Source organism: Trichosurus vulpecula, chromosome 1 (genome assembly GCF_011100635.1).
Source record: "Trichosurus vulpecula isolate mTriVul1 chromosome 1, mTriVul1.pri, whole genome shotgun sequence".
Lineage (NCBI taxonomy): Eukaryota > Metazoa > Chordata > Mammalia > Diprotodontia > Phalangeridae > Trichosurus > Trichosurus vulpecula.
The window spans coordinates 378,497,085-378,512,326 of record NC_050573.1 but is presented as its reverse complement, the minus strand read 5'-3'; the positions used below and the strand labels follow the sequence as shown (position 1 = coordinate 378,512,326).

Genomic DNA, 15,242 nt, shown 5'->3' with positions numbered 1-15,242 from the left:
TATACATCCAAAAACATCTTAATTTCCCTTAGCAAATGATAAGAAATTTGTCTTAACATTTATCTAAGCCTAATTTTAAATCTATTTATATTTCACCATTACATTTTTTGGGTTAGTGACTTAAATAAATTTATTGTGCTAGTAGTACTTCACTTGTGCTTTTTTTAAAGACGCTTTTCAGGCTACAAGAGGTACAGTATATTGTTCTGGCATTTTATTAACCATTTGTGCTCATCCTTTCTATACAGTTTTGATTGTATAAACTTAAATCATACCACCTTTTGTTCTTCCAGGATAAATTAAACTGTACTGTAGCAGTGGGAGTCGTCAGATAAAGTGAATTGAATGAGAATGTCTAGTGTGGATCACTGTATCCTCTAACTGTATTTTTCTCATGTCAGGGTCTTTTAATTATCTCTCTAGATTGAGAGCTAGATAGTTAGATATTGCTCTTGATGTCCTGATTCATGGTGTTGACAAATGAACATGGGGTTTGAAAGTAGAGAATAATACTGGATAAACTAGTTAACTAGTGTCAAGATTGGAAAAGGAGGGAAGTAAATCCAGACAAAGGTTGGTATGCTGAATACTGAGGGATGGAAGCAATGAAGGTAACAGTACTGAGGAAGACGGGATTTAAGAAGAGTGAAGTATAGGAGAGGTGGAATGATAGTAATTTTTAGTTTGGAAGAAGGAATTTCAGGATTCTCTGTCATGCACGTGGAACATGTGATTGATGATGAGAATCATCAGTGATGATGCTGAAAAAATGTGATTAACCCTATGTGAGTGTGAGGTTGAATGACATATGTTGTTGAAGTTGAGGAAGATTGAGGAACTAGGAGAACGTGGGAATCAAATATACATCAGCATTTATGTTGAAGTCACCCAGTGATAAGGCAAAGGGATGGAGAGAGATTGTAAACCAGGTACTGAACTCTTTGCAATCTGGCTTCTAATCTCAACACTCAACTGAACATACTCTGTAAAATTATCAGTGATCTCTTTGAAAAAAAAAAGTATTGATATCTTTTCTTTTCACATTACCTAAATTTCCTCCTGTATCCTCTACTCCTCTCCTTCCATAGAGCCATTCCATGTAACAAAGAACATTTTTTAAGAAAAAAAGGGAAAAAGAGAAAACATAATCAGTAAAATCCAAGCAATTACCACAAAAAAGCCTGAAGATGTATGTGAGGGTTGTATATAAAATCTTGAATACCAGACCTTTATCTGAGAAATTTGATAAACTTTTTTTTCCCTATTCAACTATTAGATGCATTAATTTTGTTTGTGGAGAAGTTTTTCATTTTCATGTATTCAAAATTATTTTTTCTTTTATAATTGCCTTTATTCCTTTTTTGGTTAAAAATGCCTACCCATAGCTGTGAAAGGTATACGATCTGCTTTTCTTAATTTTTTTGATTGATCTTTAATTTTCAGGTCACACATCCATTTCAAGTTTATTGTAGAATATGGCTTAAGATGTTGGTCTGAGCCTAATTTCTGCCACACTGCTTTCCAGTTTTCCTAGTAGTTCTTATCAGATTGAGAGTTCTGTCTTAAATAATGTTTTCAGATTTATCAAACACTTGGTTGTTGAATTCCTCTGTTTCTGATTCTCCTTGTCTAGTTTGTTCTATTGATCTATTTCTCTATTTTTTAACCAATACCAGAAGCCTTTGATGACTGCAATTTTATCATACAGTTTGAAGTCTGAAAGTGCTTCTGCACATTCCTGTTGTTTTTCATTGTTTCTCTAAATACTCTAGACCTTTTCTTTTTCCAAATGAATTTTTTTTTTTACTTTTGTCTGCCATCTTGGGAATGAGACAGACATATACTCATGGAAGCACAGTACCCATTTTGCCTTGTTTTATTAGACTCTAAACAACTGTATCTTTTTCTTACTACCAAACTCCTTTATATAATGGATGAGTATTTGGCACTGGATTGTCATTTGTGTAGGCAAAGGAAACTATTCTCTTAGTAATTGATAATATATACTAGAAAGGAAAAAACAGCTTGACATGGGATATGCTTTGAATGTTCCTACATTCCTAAGGGTTTCTTCTTTGCCTAGAGAATAATTTCTTTTGACCTAAAGAAAAATGGTACATTCAAATCCCACAGAAGAAGCAAAGCTATTTGAAGTGGCTACCTCCTGCTCCTTTTTTGTCATTAGCATCCTTAGGACTTCTTTCCTTTCTTACTGCAGTTAGTGGTATAGAGAATCAAGATTCCCCTTTGTTACCACCAAGGATGTAGATGGGAGATGCTATTCATGACTAGTCCCTTCACTGTCATTGGATCATGGGATATGAGAACTCCAGCTGGGACTTTTTGGGGGAATGGTTTTGAAGGTCTCATTACTGTAGAACATATTGCATTCGTGTTGCACTAAACAGTAGATAAAAACAATGCCTCCATCCCTCATGATTATTTCACACCTAGGCACCAGGTCTTTCACCACTTACGCCATATTCAGGTAAGTGTGAGACCAGAGCTAAATGTAGTTTTCACATGTAGTTTTCCTTCGCATGTGCCATCTTGGAATACCAACTGTTGCTGAGTGTGAGTTCAGTCAGACCCTTGGCAGCTTATCACCCATCCAGACACCTAACCTCACCTTCCTATTGGCTAAAACCCTTATCTCCTTGCTTCTCTTCTTTGAAGAGAGCATAGCCTTTGGCATCATACATCCTGAAGGTTGGGTTCCTTAGTTTGGGGATATTTTCCCTAGTCTCTTTTGCTTTTTCATTGTAAAATACTTGTTTTTATTTTGAGTTTTATTGGTACCCATGGTTTTTTTTCATTTTTTTTATTTAATATTTTTAGTTTTCAGCATTGATTTTCACAAGAGTTTGATTTACAAATTTTCTCCCCATTTCTGCCCTCCCCCCCACTCCAAGATGGCATATATTTTGATTGCCCTGTTCCCCAGTCAGCCTTCCCTTCTGTCACCCCACTCCCCCCATCCCCTTTTCCCTTACTTTCTTGTAGGGCAAGATAGATTTCTATGCCCCATTGCCTGTATGTCTTATTTCCTAGTTGCATGCAAAAACTTTTTTTTTGAACACCTGCTTTTAAAACTTTGAGTTCCAAATTCTCTCCCCTCTTCCCTCCCCACCCATCCTCCCTAAGAAAGCAAGCAATTCAACATAGGCCACATGTGTATCATTATGTAAAACCCTTCCACAATACTCATGTTGTGAAAGACCAACTATATTTTGCTCCTTCCTAACCTATCCCATTTTATCCAAATTTCTCCCTTGACCCTGTCCCTTTTCGAAAGTGTTTGCTTTTGATTACCTTCTCCCCCTCTGCCCTCCCTTCTGTCATCCTCCCTTTTTTATCTCTTTCCTCCTCCTTTCCTGTGGGGTAAGATGCCCAATTGAGTGTGTATGTTATTCCCTCCTTAGGTCAAATTCAGTGAGAGCAAGATTCACTCATTCCCTCTCTTCCCTTCCACCAGAACTGCTTTTTCTTGCCACTTTTATGTGAGATAATTTACCCCATTCTATCTCTCCCTTTCTCCCTCTCTCAATATATTCCTCTGTCATCCCTTAATTTGATTTTTTTTTTTTAGATATCATGCCTTCATATTCAACTTACCCTGTGCCTTCTGTCTCTCTATATAGGTATATTCCCTTCAGCTACCCTAATACTGAAATCTCATGAATTATACACATTGTCTTCCCATGTAGGAATGTAAACAAAACAGTTCAACTTTAGTGAGTCCCTTATGATTTATCTTTCTTGTTTACCTTTTCATGCTTCTCTTGATTCTTGTGTTTGAAAGTCAAATTTTCAATTCAGCTCTGTTCTTTTTACTGAGAAAGCTTGAATGTCCTCTATTTTATTGAAAATCCATATTTTACCTTGGAGCATAATACTCAGTTTTGCTGGGTAGCTGATTCTTGGTTTTAATCCAACTCCATTGACCTCTGGAATATCATATTCCAAGCCCTTTGATCTCTTAATGTAGAAGCTGCTAGATCTTAGGTTATCCTGATTGTGTTTCCACAATACTCATATTGTTTCTTTCTGGCTGCTTGCAGTATTTTCTCCTTGACCTGGGAGCTCTGGAATTTGGCAACAATATTCCTAGGAGTTTTCTTTTTGGGATCTTTTTGAGGAGGTGATTTGTGGATTTTTTCAATTTCTTTTTTACCCTCTGGCTCTAGAATATCAGGGCAGTTCTCGATAATTTCTTGAAAGATGGTATCTAGGCTCTTTTTTTGATCATGGCATTCAGGTAGTCCAGTAATTTTTAAATTCTCTCTCCTGGATCTGTTTTCCAGGTCAGTGATTTTTCCAATGAGATATTTCACTTTGTCTTCCATTTTTTTATTCCTTTGGTTCTGTTTTATAATATGTTGATTTTTCATCAAGTCACCAGCTTCCACTTGCTCCAATCTAATTTTTAAGGTAGTATTTTCTTCTGTGGTCTTTTGGACCTCCTTTTCCATTTGGCTAATTCTGCCTTTCAAGGCATTCTTCTCCTCATTGGCTTTTTGGAGCTCTTTTGCCATTTAAGTTAGTCTATTTTTTAAGGTGTTGTTTTCTTCAGTGTATTTTTCAGTATTTTTTTGGGTCTCCTTTAGCAAGTTATTGACTTGTTTTTCATGGTTTTCTGGCATCCTTTTCATTTCTCTTCCCAATTTTTCCTCTACTTCTCTAACTTGCTTTTCCAAACCCTTTTTGAGCTCTTCCATGACCTGAGACCAGTTCATGTTTTTCTTGGAGGCTTTTGATGTAGGCTTTTTGACTTTGTTGACTTCTTCTGGCTGTATGTTTTGGTCTTCTTTGTCACCAGAGAAAGATTCCAAAGTCAGAATCTGAATCTGAATCTGTTTTTCCTTCCTGGCCATGTTCCCAGCCAACTACTGGACTCTTGAGTTTTTCGTTGGGGTATGACTGCTTGTAGAGTAGAGAGTACTTTGTCCCAAGCTTGAGGGGCTGTGCTGTTGTTTTCAGAGCTATTTATATACAGCCAGCTCTGCCACACCAGCGCTCCTCCTCCACCAAGAACTTCCCCGCTCTGCACTCCTGCTCTAATCCACCACTTAATTCCTCCCACCAGGTGGGCCTGGGGCCTGAAGCAACTGCAGCTGTAGTTCTGTAGCTGCACCACCTCCACTGCCCCCAGGGCGGTGGCCTAACCTTGAACTCTTTTCACTCTGTCCCTGCAGTTTTTTCCCACTAACCTTCTCTGTTGTCTTTGGTGTTTGTGGGGGGAGAAGTCTTCTACCTGCCGCAGCTCACCGGTACCCATGTTTTTCTAAAACAATCCTTTCTGTATATAACTCAGTGAGCCTTCATTTGTTAGGAAAAAAGACTCCCTTTGAGGGAAAAAAAAATCACACGTGCATGGGTGTGTATGTGTGTTCAGAAACTTAATAGTCGTTCATTGTATTGACTCAGTCTTTATTGATTGTTCTACTCCCTTAGGACTTGTGTCTCAGATTTAGACTCCCTCTCTTTCCATAGTTTTTTTCTCTTTTTTCATTCTTCATATTCTTTGGGGGGTGGGGAAGGGGAGGGAGGACAACCCTTCTTCCCCCTGACCCTGGGAGTTTGTTAGTCTTCCTTGCTATGCTTCATAGCAAGAAGTTTGTACCTCACGTGCTTCTTTAGGAAGGAGATAAGTTTGCAAATAGGCAGTACACCACTTGCTTGTTTAGTGGTGAAGGCAGGAAAAAAGATTTTTTGGGACAATCAGTGCATTCTAGCAAAAGTTCCCTTACCCTTTGAGTTGCAGTTGAAACCTTTGTTATTTTTGGCTTCTGGCTGAATGCTCTGATCCTTAAAAATAAAGGAAAAGAAAGTCTCAATAGCCAAACTCTGCATTTTTATATTACAGTTCATTAAATTTCTATGCTGTTGCTCTTCTCCTACTCACCTGTTTTCAGTTGTAATTAGTAATTAACAGGTATCTGCCCATTATATAAATATCTGAAATGTAAGCAGAGACGTTAACTAGGGGGTGTTATCAGGAAACTTTGATTAAAAAAAAATCCAAACTCATTGTCCTCTTCTTAATATCCCTCTGGTTCTCATAACTGGTCATTTTGTCATTTTCCAGACTCGGGAGACTCAAGTGTGAAAAATCGGAATTAGCTGATTTCTTTCCCCTCAAACACACACAGATTGTTGATAGGCATTGGCAACAGACAGAAAAATTCTAAATACACCTTTCTAATCATCCTTTCTTTTTTCTGACTCTTACATCAACAGGCAGGCAACAAGCATTTATTAAGTGCTTATGTGTCAAGTGCTGCCATAAGTGCTAGGAATACAAACAAAAGCAAAAAAGAAAGACAGCCCCTGGCTTCAAGAAGCTTACACTCGAAGAAACCCATTAGTGGCAATGAGCAGGGAGTGTAAAGAGGGTTTCATAATAAAGATCCTGGCTTAACTGGAGTCATGAACCCTTTTGCATCTTCTGTAGTTTCCTTCATGACTCAGTTTTCTTCATATTTTGCACAAGCCAGTGCTTTGAATTTCCAGTGTAATTAAGCTAATTTTATTTCAGTGCTTAGTAATAAAATCCTAAACATGAACAGACTTCTAATTTATTTTGTCTAAACCATGTTAGACAAATGAAGTATAATTTTTTCTTATGGATCTCAAAAGCTGTTGAAGATTTTATGCCTCTTCTTCCCACCTTTACCCCTATTCCCCCTAGTGCTTAGTGAACGCTAATTTTTGTATTTCTTGAGGGTTTTTTGTTTTATTTTAAATCGTGGGACACTTAAGTTTTTTCACATACCCCTCAAAGGACTAAACTTAGATTTGTCATTTTGAGAGTCTAAAGACAAGTAAAACAGTTGCTAACATCGTAATATTCCTGTTTATGTAGCAAGGTCATTTGTTAACATTTTTAGTAATGATATTGTATTGGTGACATAATTCAATATGTCCACTATAGTCCTTACTTAATATATTCCTCCTAGACAATCATTCATTGTATTTTGTATTTTATATTTGTATTTAGGCCTTCTTTTTACCTACTTATTCATCAGACATTTCTAAATGCCTGCTGTAAGCTAACCACTGTGTTTGGTGTTGGGGAGAGACAAAGAAAATTGACTTGGTCCATGTCCTTTTGGAGCCGATTTATGTCCAACTGAGGTACTTGGCTCTATTGGATACTTTGCATTGGGGGTAAATAACTAGGGGCACAGTTCCTAATCACAGGTGACTTTGCAAATTTATAGAGCAGTAAGCAGTTTTGAAATGTTTTACCCATAAACTGTACCAGGAAAAAATATGTGCAGGGAAAGTGGATAAAAGTTTCAGTAAATCCATAATGACTGTTACTAGATGGATGCTAATTTTAGAATTCTACACTTAAGTGCTTTGATTTGTAGCTGAGGATAAAGGAAATGTTTATTGACATTCTTTTGCTGTATCTCATAGGATAGATAATTCAAAGCTATAAGGAACCTTACTGGTCATCTAGTCTTATCTTTTCATTTTATAGATAAGGAACCTGAAACAAGGTAGTAAGGGACAGAGCCAGGAATCAGACTCACATCCTGTGACTTCAGATCCAGTGTTCTTTCCATCTTAACACTCTACCAGTCTATTGTTGCATTCTTCGGTATTTTAGAAGGAAATATAGCTATCACATGGTCTTATCTGAGGACACTATAGTGGTTTTTTTTAATGGATAATCTACACTTTCCTCTCTCAGCCATGAAATCATTTTGATTTTAATAAAATATCTTAATGGCCAAGATTTCAATAATACTGCATGATAAAGACCATTCTTTTGGGAGAGAAGAAATAATGAAGATTTTTTTCACATTAGCTTTTTCCTGAGATAAATTGTCTTGACTTTTTTTTGACTTTTGTTGGTAATGTTATTTGTTAAAATGGGATTCAGTATTTATTTCACTTTTGTATTGGTTGAGCACTCTTGTCCTTGTTCCAGTACTGTACCAACCTAGTTCATATTTTATAACTTCTATATCCAAGAAGGTTTGAAAAAAAGGATTTGCTTTGAGAAGCCATGTTGGTAAATGAAAGTTAGAAAAGTAGCTATTGTGTGTACTTTGGAAGGGTATACATTAAAATTGGAACCTCACAGAGATTAGCATGGCCCCTAAGCAAGAATGACATGCAGATTCATCAAGTGTTCTATATTTAAAAAAAAAGAAAAGGAATTATTATGTTTTTCTAAAATTTGTTTGTTGACTTCAGGTACATAATATTTCAGGGAATGCACTTGCAAGCATAGAAATACCAGAGTATTGTTTTCTTACTTTTTCCATTTAAGAGAACAGGAAGAAAGCACTTTGAAAATACGGCCCTGGAAAATGCTACTCGTTATTGTCATAGTTCTAGTCAACAACATAATTTTTATCACTTTCTTTATTGTCTCAAGTTGTGAACAAAAATTTGAATTATACTTAATTTTTTTTTTTGGCTTACAGGCTCTTCATGGAAATTCTCAATGAGTGTTCTGATGTGGATGAGATTAAATTCCAAGAAGATGGTTCTTGGTGCCCTATGAGACCGAAGAAAGAAGCACTTAAAGTGTCAAGTCCACAGTGTACAAAAATAGAAAGTATGTACAGAGTACCTAATTTAACAAATCTGGGACTTGCCCTGCAATTTTAGTTTTGGCTATCAGATCTCAGTTTAGATGTCCATTTGAGCAATAGGCATTCATAAATCAAAATTATTTTCACTTAAGTGTGTAAACTATTTTTACTTCAGCGTGTATTCTGAGCTGTAATACATTATTGCATTTGCTGCACATTTGAAACACATACAAACACATAAGATCATGGGTTTAGAGGTGTCATGGATTTTAAGGGCCACCTAACCCAGTCCCTTCATAATCATCTTAGTTCCTTTTGCTTGTTATGGAGCAAGCCTGCACAATATTTGGCACCTGAGCCACTAATGGTGTCACTTGTGGCCCACGAAAGGATTTTGGGCAGCCTGGGAAAAATGTAAAGGATGTAAAACAGGCCTGCACAATGTACCGCCCGTGAATCGTTTGTTGTGCAGGCTTGTTATAGAGTGAAAAATGTAATTAAAAGTAGTTCTGACAAATGTCTTTGTTTTACTCCATACATATTTCAAGGGAAATATCCCACTCAACTAAGTAGTCCCCATTGTAAACTAAATTTAGTTATGAATCTTGATGTCCTCAGTTATGCTGTATATTTGCTATTTGAACTAATGAAGAAAGGAAAGCCTAGATTAATTGACATCCATCAAAATTCTCAAAATTTAAATTTATCTAATGATTTTCGGTTCCACCTCTAGTAAGTAGCAAAATTGATTTATTTTAGTTTTCTTCTTTCCATTTTTCCCACCAAATTTTGTTGGAGATAATAATCAGTAGGATAATAGAAGGGAAAAAATAAGGGAATTGTACTACCATAATTAATCCTTATTAATGGACAACAACCACAAACAGTCAAATTACTGTGATTATCATCGCTTTTAAAAATGTGGAAAATAATTTTGGTAGTTGATAACCCTTGAATTTTAGATTTGAGAAAAAATAGATTGGTTTTTTTTTTTAATATATGAAGCTATGTTAATAGTTTTTCTTAGTAGTGTTCATAGAATTTTGCTCATCTGCCCATTCTTACTCATTTAGTTCTTTGGGGCAAATGGTCATTTACCAACAGATAAATATGATTCACAAGATAATTAAGATTATGGATTAGTTGGTGGTGTTCTCATACTAAGCTAAGCATCCTGTTTTTTGAGACTAGGACCTTTTTTCCATATTAACACCTTTATTTCTTTTTTCTCTTTTATGCCTAGGTTCAAATGTCCTCAGTAAGCCCTGTTCAGTGACCATGGCCAGTGAGACAAGCAAGAAGAAAGTAGATATTATTGACTTAACAGTAGAGAGCTCTTCTGATGATGAAGAAGAACCTCCTGCCAAAAGGAAATGCATATTTATGGCGGAGACACAAAACAGCCCAACCAAAGGGTTTGTTCATTTAAATTTATTACTTTTCCATAACTCTTCCAAGTGAACTTGACACTTGTAAACACCCCTATGGACTATAGTTCATAATTGGATGTTTGGTGTCTTTTGTTTCCTGAAGGATATTTTAATGTGCCTTTGTCTAGGTGCAGTGTGTTCAAAGCAGTTTTGCTGCACATGCTGCGAAGTTATTCTTGAGGAAGAAGATGTTGTGAACCACTAAGAGAACCTCATGTCAAGGGAAGTGGGTTTGGGGGGGCCTTTTGTATGCCAGAGTGTGTGATAAGTTGCATCTTTCCTTTAGCTAATTTGACAGGTCAAAAAACAATTTTTATAACATCCACTTTCTCCCAGGGAAAAATAAGGAAAGTTACTTGATCAAGAAAGCTTCTTTCTGCCATTTTTGATCATAACTCCTCCCTATTTTAGTAGAAAATCTTGATCAATTGCTGTGCCCAAAAAATTTATTACCTATTGGGTAACCCATCTGTTGGTAATCTTTCATAAACTTGTCTAGTTTGGTCCCTGGATGACAGATGCGTAGTTTGTTTCTGGTCCTGTACTTAAAAACTTTTCTAGCTTGCTCCTTAAGAGCTTATACTGACATATCTTTTGAGAATTCAGGAATACCCTCCATTCTACCACATGTCATCAAAATAAAAAGTGAAGGGTAGAGGAGAGTGTAAATGACATCAATTTCCTTTACTGTATACCTGATGAAAACTGTTACCCATTACAGATAAGAGTTTTCTAAATGACAGCATGCACCAAGAGATTCTCTTTGAAGATTCTAAACTTGGTATACTGAAGGAAATCGCAGCTTAGAAAACAGATTTTACAAACTTAGGTGTTGTTGTCTTGGTGTTTTAGTCTCTTGAGATCATTTCTGCATGTTCCTTTAGTCAGTTGTGGAAGCCAGAATATGTTGAACTACCTTCCATCCTACTAAAATATTTGGTAATTTGATTGTCAGAATCTTTATATCACGCAAGTAGGGCAAACATTTGATTTTATATATTGTTTAGCATAAATCTTGATAAGTACAAAAGGACTTTTTAGAGATCCTGAGTGAATGTTGCCTTTTTGAGAAAGACTATTGGCACTCGTGAATTTTTGAACGAAAATGTTTTTGATGGCTCTTGCCATGTTCTTTCTTGTTTGTTTTCATTGTATTGTTGTTTTATGTAAAAGTAGTAGATTAATGATGCAGTTTTGGGCAATAAGTGGAGAAATAGGGAAGAGAGGAATTAAGAAATTAGTGTCTTAATTTGAGCTGAAAAATACAAAAGTACATTGTCCCTTGCTTAGAATGCAGACTGGTGGAGTCGCTGATAATAGGTAGAATTACCAAATACTTAAGCATGACATTTTGGGAGAAAGACAACTTGTTCTCAGGAAAAAATAATGTCTGACTTGCCTCTTAGACGTCTATAAGGGAATATGTAATCATGATTAAGAAAGAACCATTGAATGCAATATATGTAGACCTTTTAAAAGTCTTTGACACGTTTTCTTGCCAAAGAATAAAGAAAATTGACTAGTCGTGGAATTGTAGTGACTGTTGTGTCACTGGCTTAAAAGCAGAATAAAATAAAAAATCAATTATACTTCTAGGTAGAGAGAAGTAACTGAGGAATTACTGTTGATCAGGAAGAGGAAATGCACCATGAAATCTCCCAAGTTTGTTTTGCCTGTTTTGGCATTTCACTATCTTTTGGAGAAAATAGAATATACATTTTAATATGAGCAAAGTAATGCAGTTAAAGAAGAATATTTGAAAAATAACATATACAGATGAAGAGCTGTAGGTATTGATTATGATTCAGGAAGGAGGCTTGGATTTATTTATAGACTTCTCTTTTTTTGGTGATCTCAACCTGATATGCTGCCATGGCCAAAAAGCAAAGTGCCAGGTGCTGTCAGAATACCTGGAAACCTCTTCCAGAAGCTATGGTGTTGTGCAACTATTTCTAGGATAATGATCATAATAGCTCACATTTATGTGAGGTTTGCAAAGCACTTTCTCCACAACATCCCTGTGCAGTAGGTCTGAACATCTCTGTCATCTTTCCAGGGAAGACAACTGAGCTACAGGAGGATGGGCAAATAAAATGAACAAAAGAGAGATAGGGACTGCCATACATGAGCAGATATAAAATATTAGGCCTCCTCAGCCTCAGCATAGCAGCCTTCAGTAAGTACTCAGGTGAATGAATAAACAAAGGCTAAAAATAGAACCATGGGGTAGGTAAACACAGATTTGTTAAATCCCAGGAAATTAGAAATGGCGAATATCCTCATAACAATTTGAAAAGGTAAATTTGGGGCATATAGGATACTAGTTTATATACCTCAGATAGTAGATGCATAGGATTTACTTTCTTGAGAAGGTAGCTAGTAAGGTTGAAAATATTAATGGCTAAGGCTTATATAGAATGGATAAATACAATATGCCTATTAAGGACATTGACATGCTTTTGTTTTAACCTTTATAGTTGATAAAGAATCTCACAGTTATCCTCTGATGGCCTCTGATTTAATCCTTTCCCTCTCTGTCCCCTTTAGATTTCATTGACAGCTTTATTGGCCACATCACTAGTTTTACTCAGTGAGCTCATAGTCTATTTCAAACCCCTAAGTCTTTTTCACATGAACTACCTTATATTCACATTTCCCCCATCTAGTAACTTTGTTAGTTCATTTCTTTGAGCCCAGAATCATAGAGTTAGATTAAGAAGGAACCTTAGAAGTCACATAGTCCAATTTCTTAATTTTATAGATATAGGAACATTTATACTTATTGAATACCTTATTAGATTTGACTCATTGCTGTAGACAGTCAGTTTTTTCTTTTTGTTTCTAATTCTATTGTCCGTCATACTTCTTCATCCCAGCATTGAGTCATCTGAAGTTTGATAAGTCTTTCATCCAGGTTATTAATAAAAATAATGAACCTGCCTAAAGCCAAAGGCAGAGTCTTAAGACACTCTTCTAGAGGTCTCTTTCCAGGTTCAATTCAGTTTTTAAGCACCTAGCATACACAGAGTCCTCTGTTAGGCTCTGGAGAACAGAGACAAAAAAAAATGGTTCATGCCTTCAATGATCTTACATTCTACAGTATTCATATCGATATATTATAAAGCCCATTTTTCTCCATCTTTTCTATAAAGATTATGAGAGACTCTTAATATGCCTTATTGAAATCTAGATAATGCACTGAGTGCATCATTCCCCTGATGTCTACCACATTTCCAAGTGTGCCAATCCTGACCAAAAAAGGAAAAATGGAATTGATTTGCAATTACTTATTCTTGATAAACCCATTCTGATGTCTTTACCCTTTTCTGAATGCTTATGGAATATACTTTTTATAATGTGTCAAAGAAACTTACCAGAAATCAAGCCCCTTTATAAGCTTGCCTTTGTCTCCATCTTGAAAGTGGGGATGGTATATCTACCTCCTTGAAGAACATTCTCATGGATTCCTTGGTGTTCCCTTAGAAGCAAAGTACTGATGTGGGCTCAGCCCTGGGTCTGAACCCCGTCTATGACTGTTGTTTCAGTAATTTATTTTGGTATTTGATGAGAAAAGAGCTTCTTGTCTTTTTCCTGCGTGGAAAGAATATTATGGTACAATTCAACAACACTAAGAACATCTTTTCAGACTGTGTGAGTAGAAAAAAATTGGCACGTGATATTTCTTGTGAATAAGGGTTGCTATGCTGTCTCTTGGGATATGGGGCCCCTTTTCTGGCAGTAGCAGGAACTACAGCTAGGAAGAGTTGTTTTAAAATGCAACAGGCTGAAAAAAAGAAGTATCTATCTGACTTGAGTAGATGAATAGAGGCTACTGTAAAGGATATTTTAGGTGGAACTTACTATCAGAAACAATTTCTGTGTATAAAAAAAAGTCAATAATATAACCCTTTTTAGGAGTTGTGTCCTAGTGACACAGAAGCTTTCAGAAGGTTCTGTGAGGCAGAGGTATCAAACTCAAGTAGAATCAGATCTGGGGAGTTGGACACCTGCTGTAGGATTGGGAGAGGTGATTTTTCTAAGGATAGACTAGACATGTTATATTGAACTGCCTTGGTTAAATTACTGCCTTTTTTTTGTTCTGGATTTAGCTCTGACATAGTTTTCATAGGTGTTTACTTGTATTGGAATTTAGCAGGGAAGCTATAGGGTTGCAAATCATCTTAAAGATAAACCAAAGCAGGATTAGCAACACAGGTTGCATGGAGGAATGGATCTGCTGAAAGGTAGAGCTTTCCTTTCTTAGGTAGGTAAAGACAATGGATTTGGGGATAGCCATTCCTGAACTTTAAAGTTTTGAGGAAATTATAACGCATTATGTCAGGAGCCAAAATAATTCCCTACTTAGACCCTTGGTTTCAACTTAAGTTCTGAAGTAGGGCTGATAAAGGGTGATGGGAATAAACAAAGTTGAGTTGTGTAGCAGGAATAAAGTGAACATGTCTGAGCAGTCATTTCAGCTGGGCACAGCGTATTGAGAGGGGAGAGTGGAAGGAGCCAGAAATATGGAAATTAAATGAATGAGAGCTGCGCAGTTTAGGTGACTTTTTTTCATTTCATTTTTGATTTTTTCTCTAAAACTCCTGAGACTAAATTCTGAATGAGACTTGGCATCAGTGAAGAGTTAGCTCTTCTCCCTTTATTGTCAGCTTGAGTTTTGGAGTCTCGTCTCCTCCATCCCCTTCTCCTTTTTCTTCTCTCTCCCCTTCTCTTCCCTTCTCTTTATTCCCCTCTATCTCAGCCTCTTATTTCTCTCTTCTTGACAGGCCTTTATGAGAAGTCCCAGTGGGCATCTTTATTGTTGATACTCTCCACCCTCATGCAAACTACTGGACTGTAGTTTGTATTTTCCCAGTACTAGAAATTGTCACCAACCTCATGAAGTAAAAGTAATTTTATAAGCACTAAAATTTTAAATTTTTCATAAACTTACCACACCTATGTTAATCTTAAGACATTATACAAAGCAGTGGAAGCATTTCATTTTGTTTCCTTGTTAGCCTGAAACAGAGCTTCCTTATGTCTTTTCCACGTGTATCTTACCACCTGGAATACAATTGTCAGAAACCCAGTACTTTTGGGCAATACCAGGATATAAATTTCCACTAAGTAGTTAGAATATGTCTTATCACCTAATGCACAGAAATATAACCTGATCTTTTTCCCATGAAAATACAGCACCCTCTGGTGGATGTATTTTGGCAGCCTTCTTGGTCTTGTCAAAGCGAGTCAAGTGCAG

General features: G+C 36.4%; 1 protein-coding gene and 1 pseudogene across 2 annotated transcripts in view; both read left to right on the top strand.

Annotated features, from left to right (window-relative positions):
* PIAS2 (protein inhibitor of activated STAT 2) overlaps positions 1-15,242 on the top strand; it is a 92,935-nt gene that overhangs the window by 65,781 nt on the left and 11,912 nt on the right. For both annotated transcript variants that reach the window (XM_036769634.1, XM_036769626.1), the window contains exons 10-11: positions 8,445-8,578; positions 9,799-9,970. In XM_036769634.1, the coding sequence (XP_036625529.1) occupies positions 8,445-8,578; positions 9,799-9,970 (306 nt within the window). The remainder of the gene's footprint in view (positions 1-8,444; positions 8,579-9,798; positions 9,971-15,242) is intronic.
* LOC118835048 lies at positions 8,059-8,158 on the top strand (annotated as a pseudogene).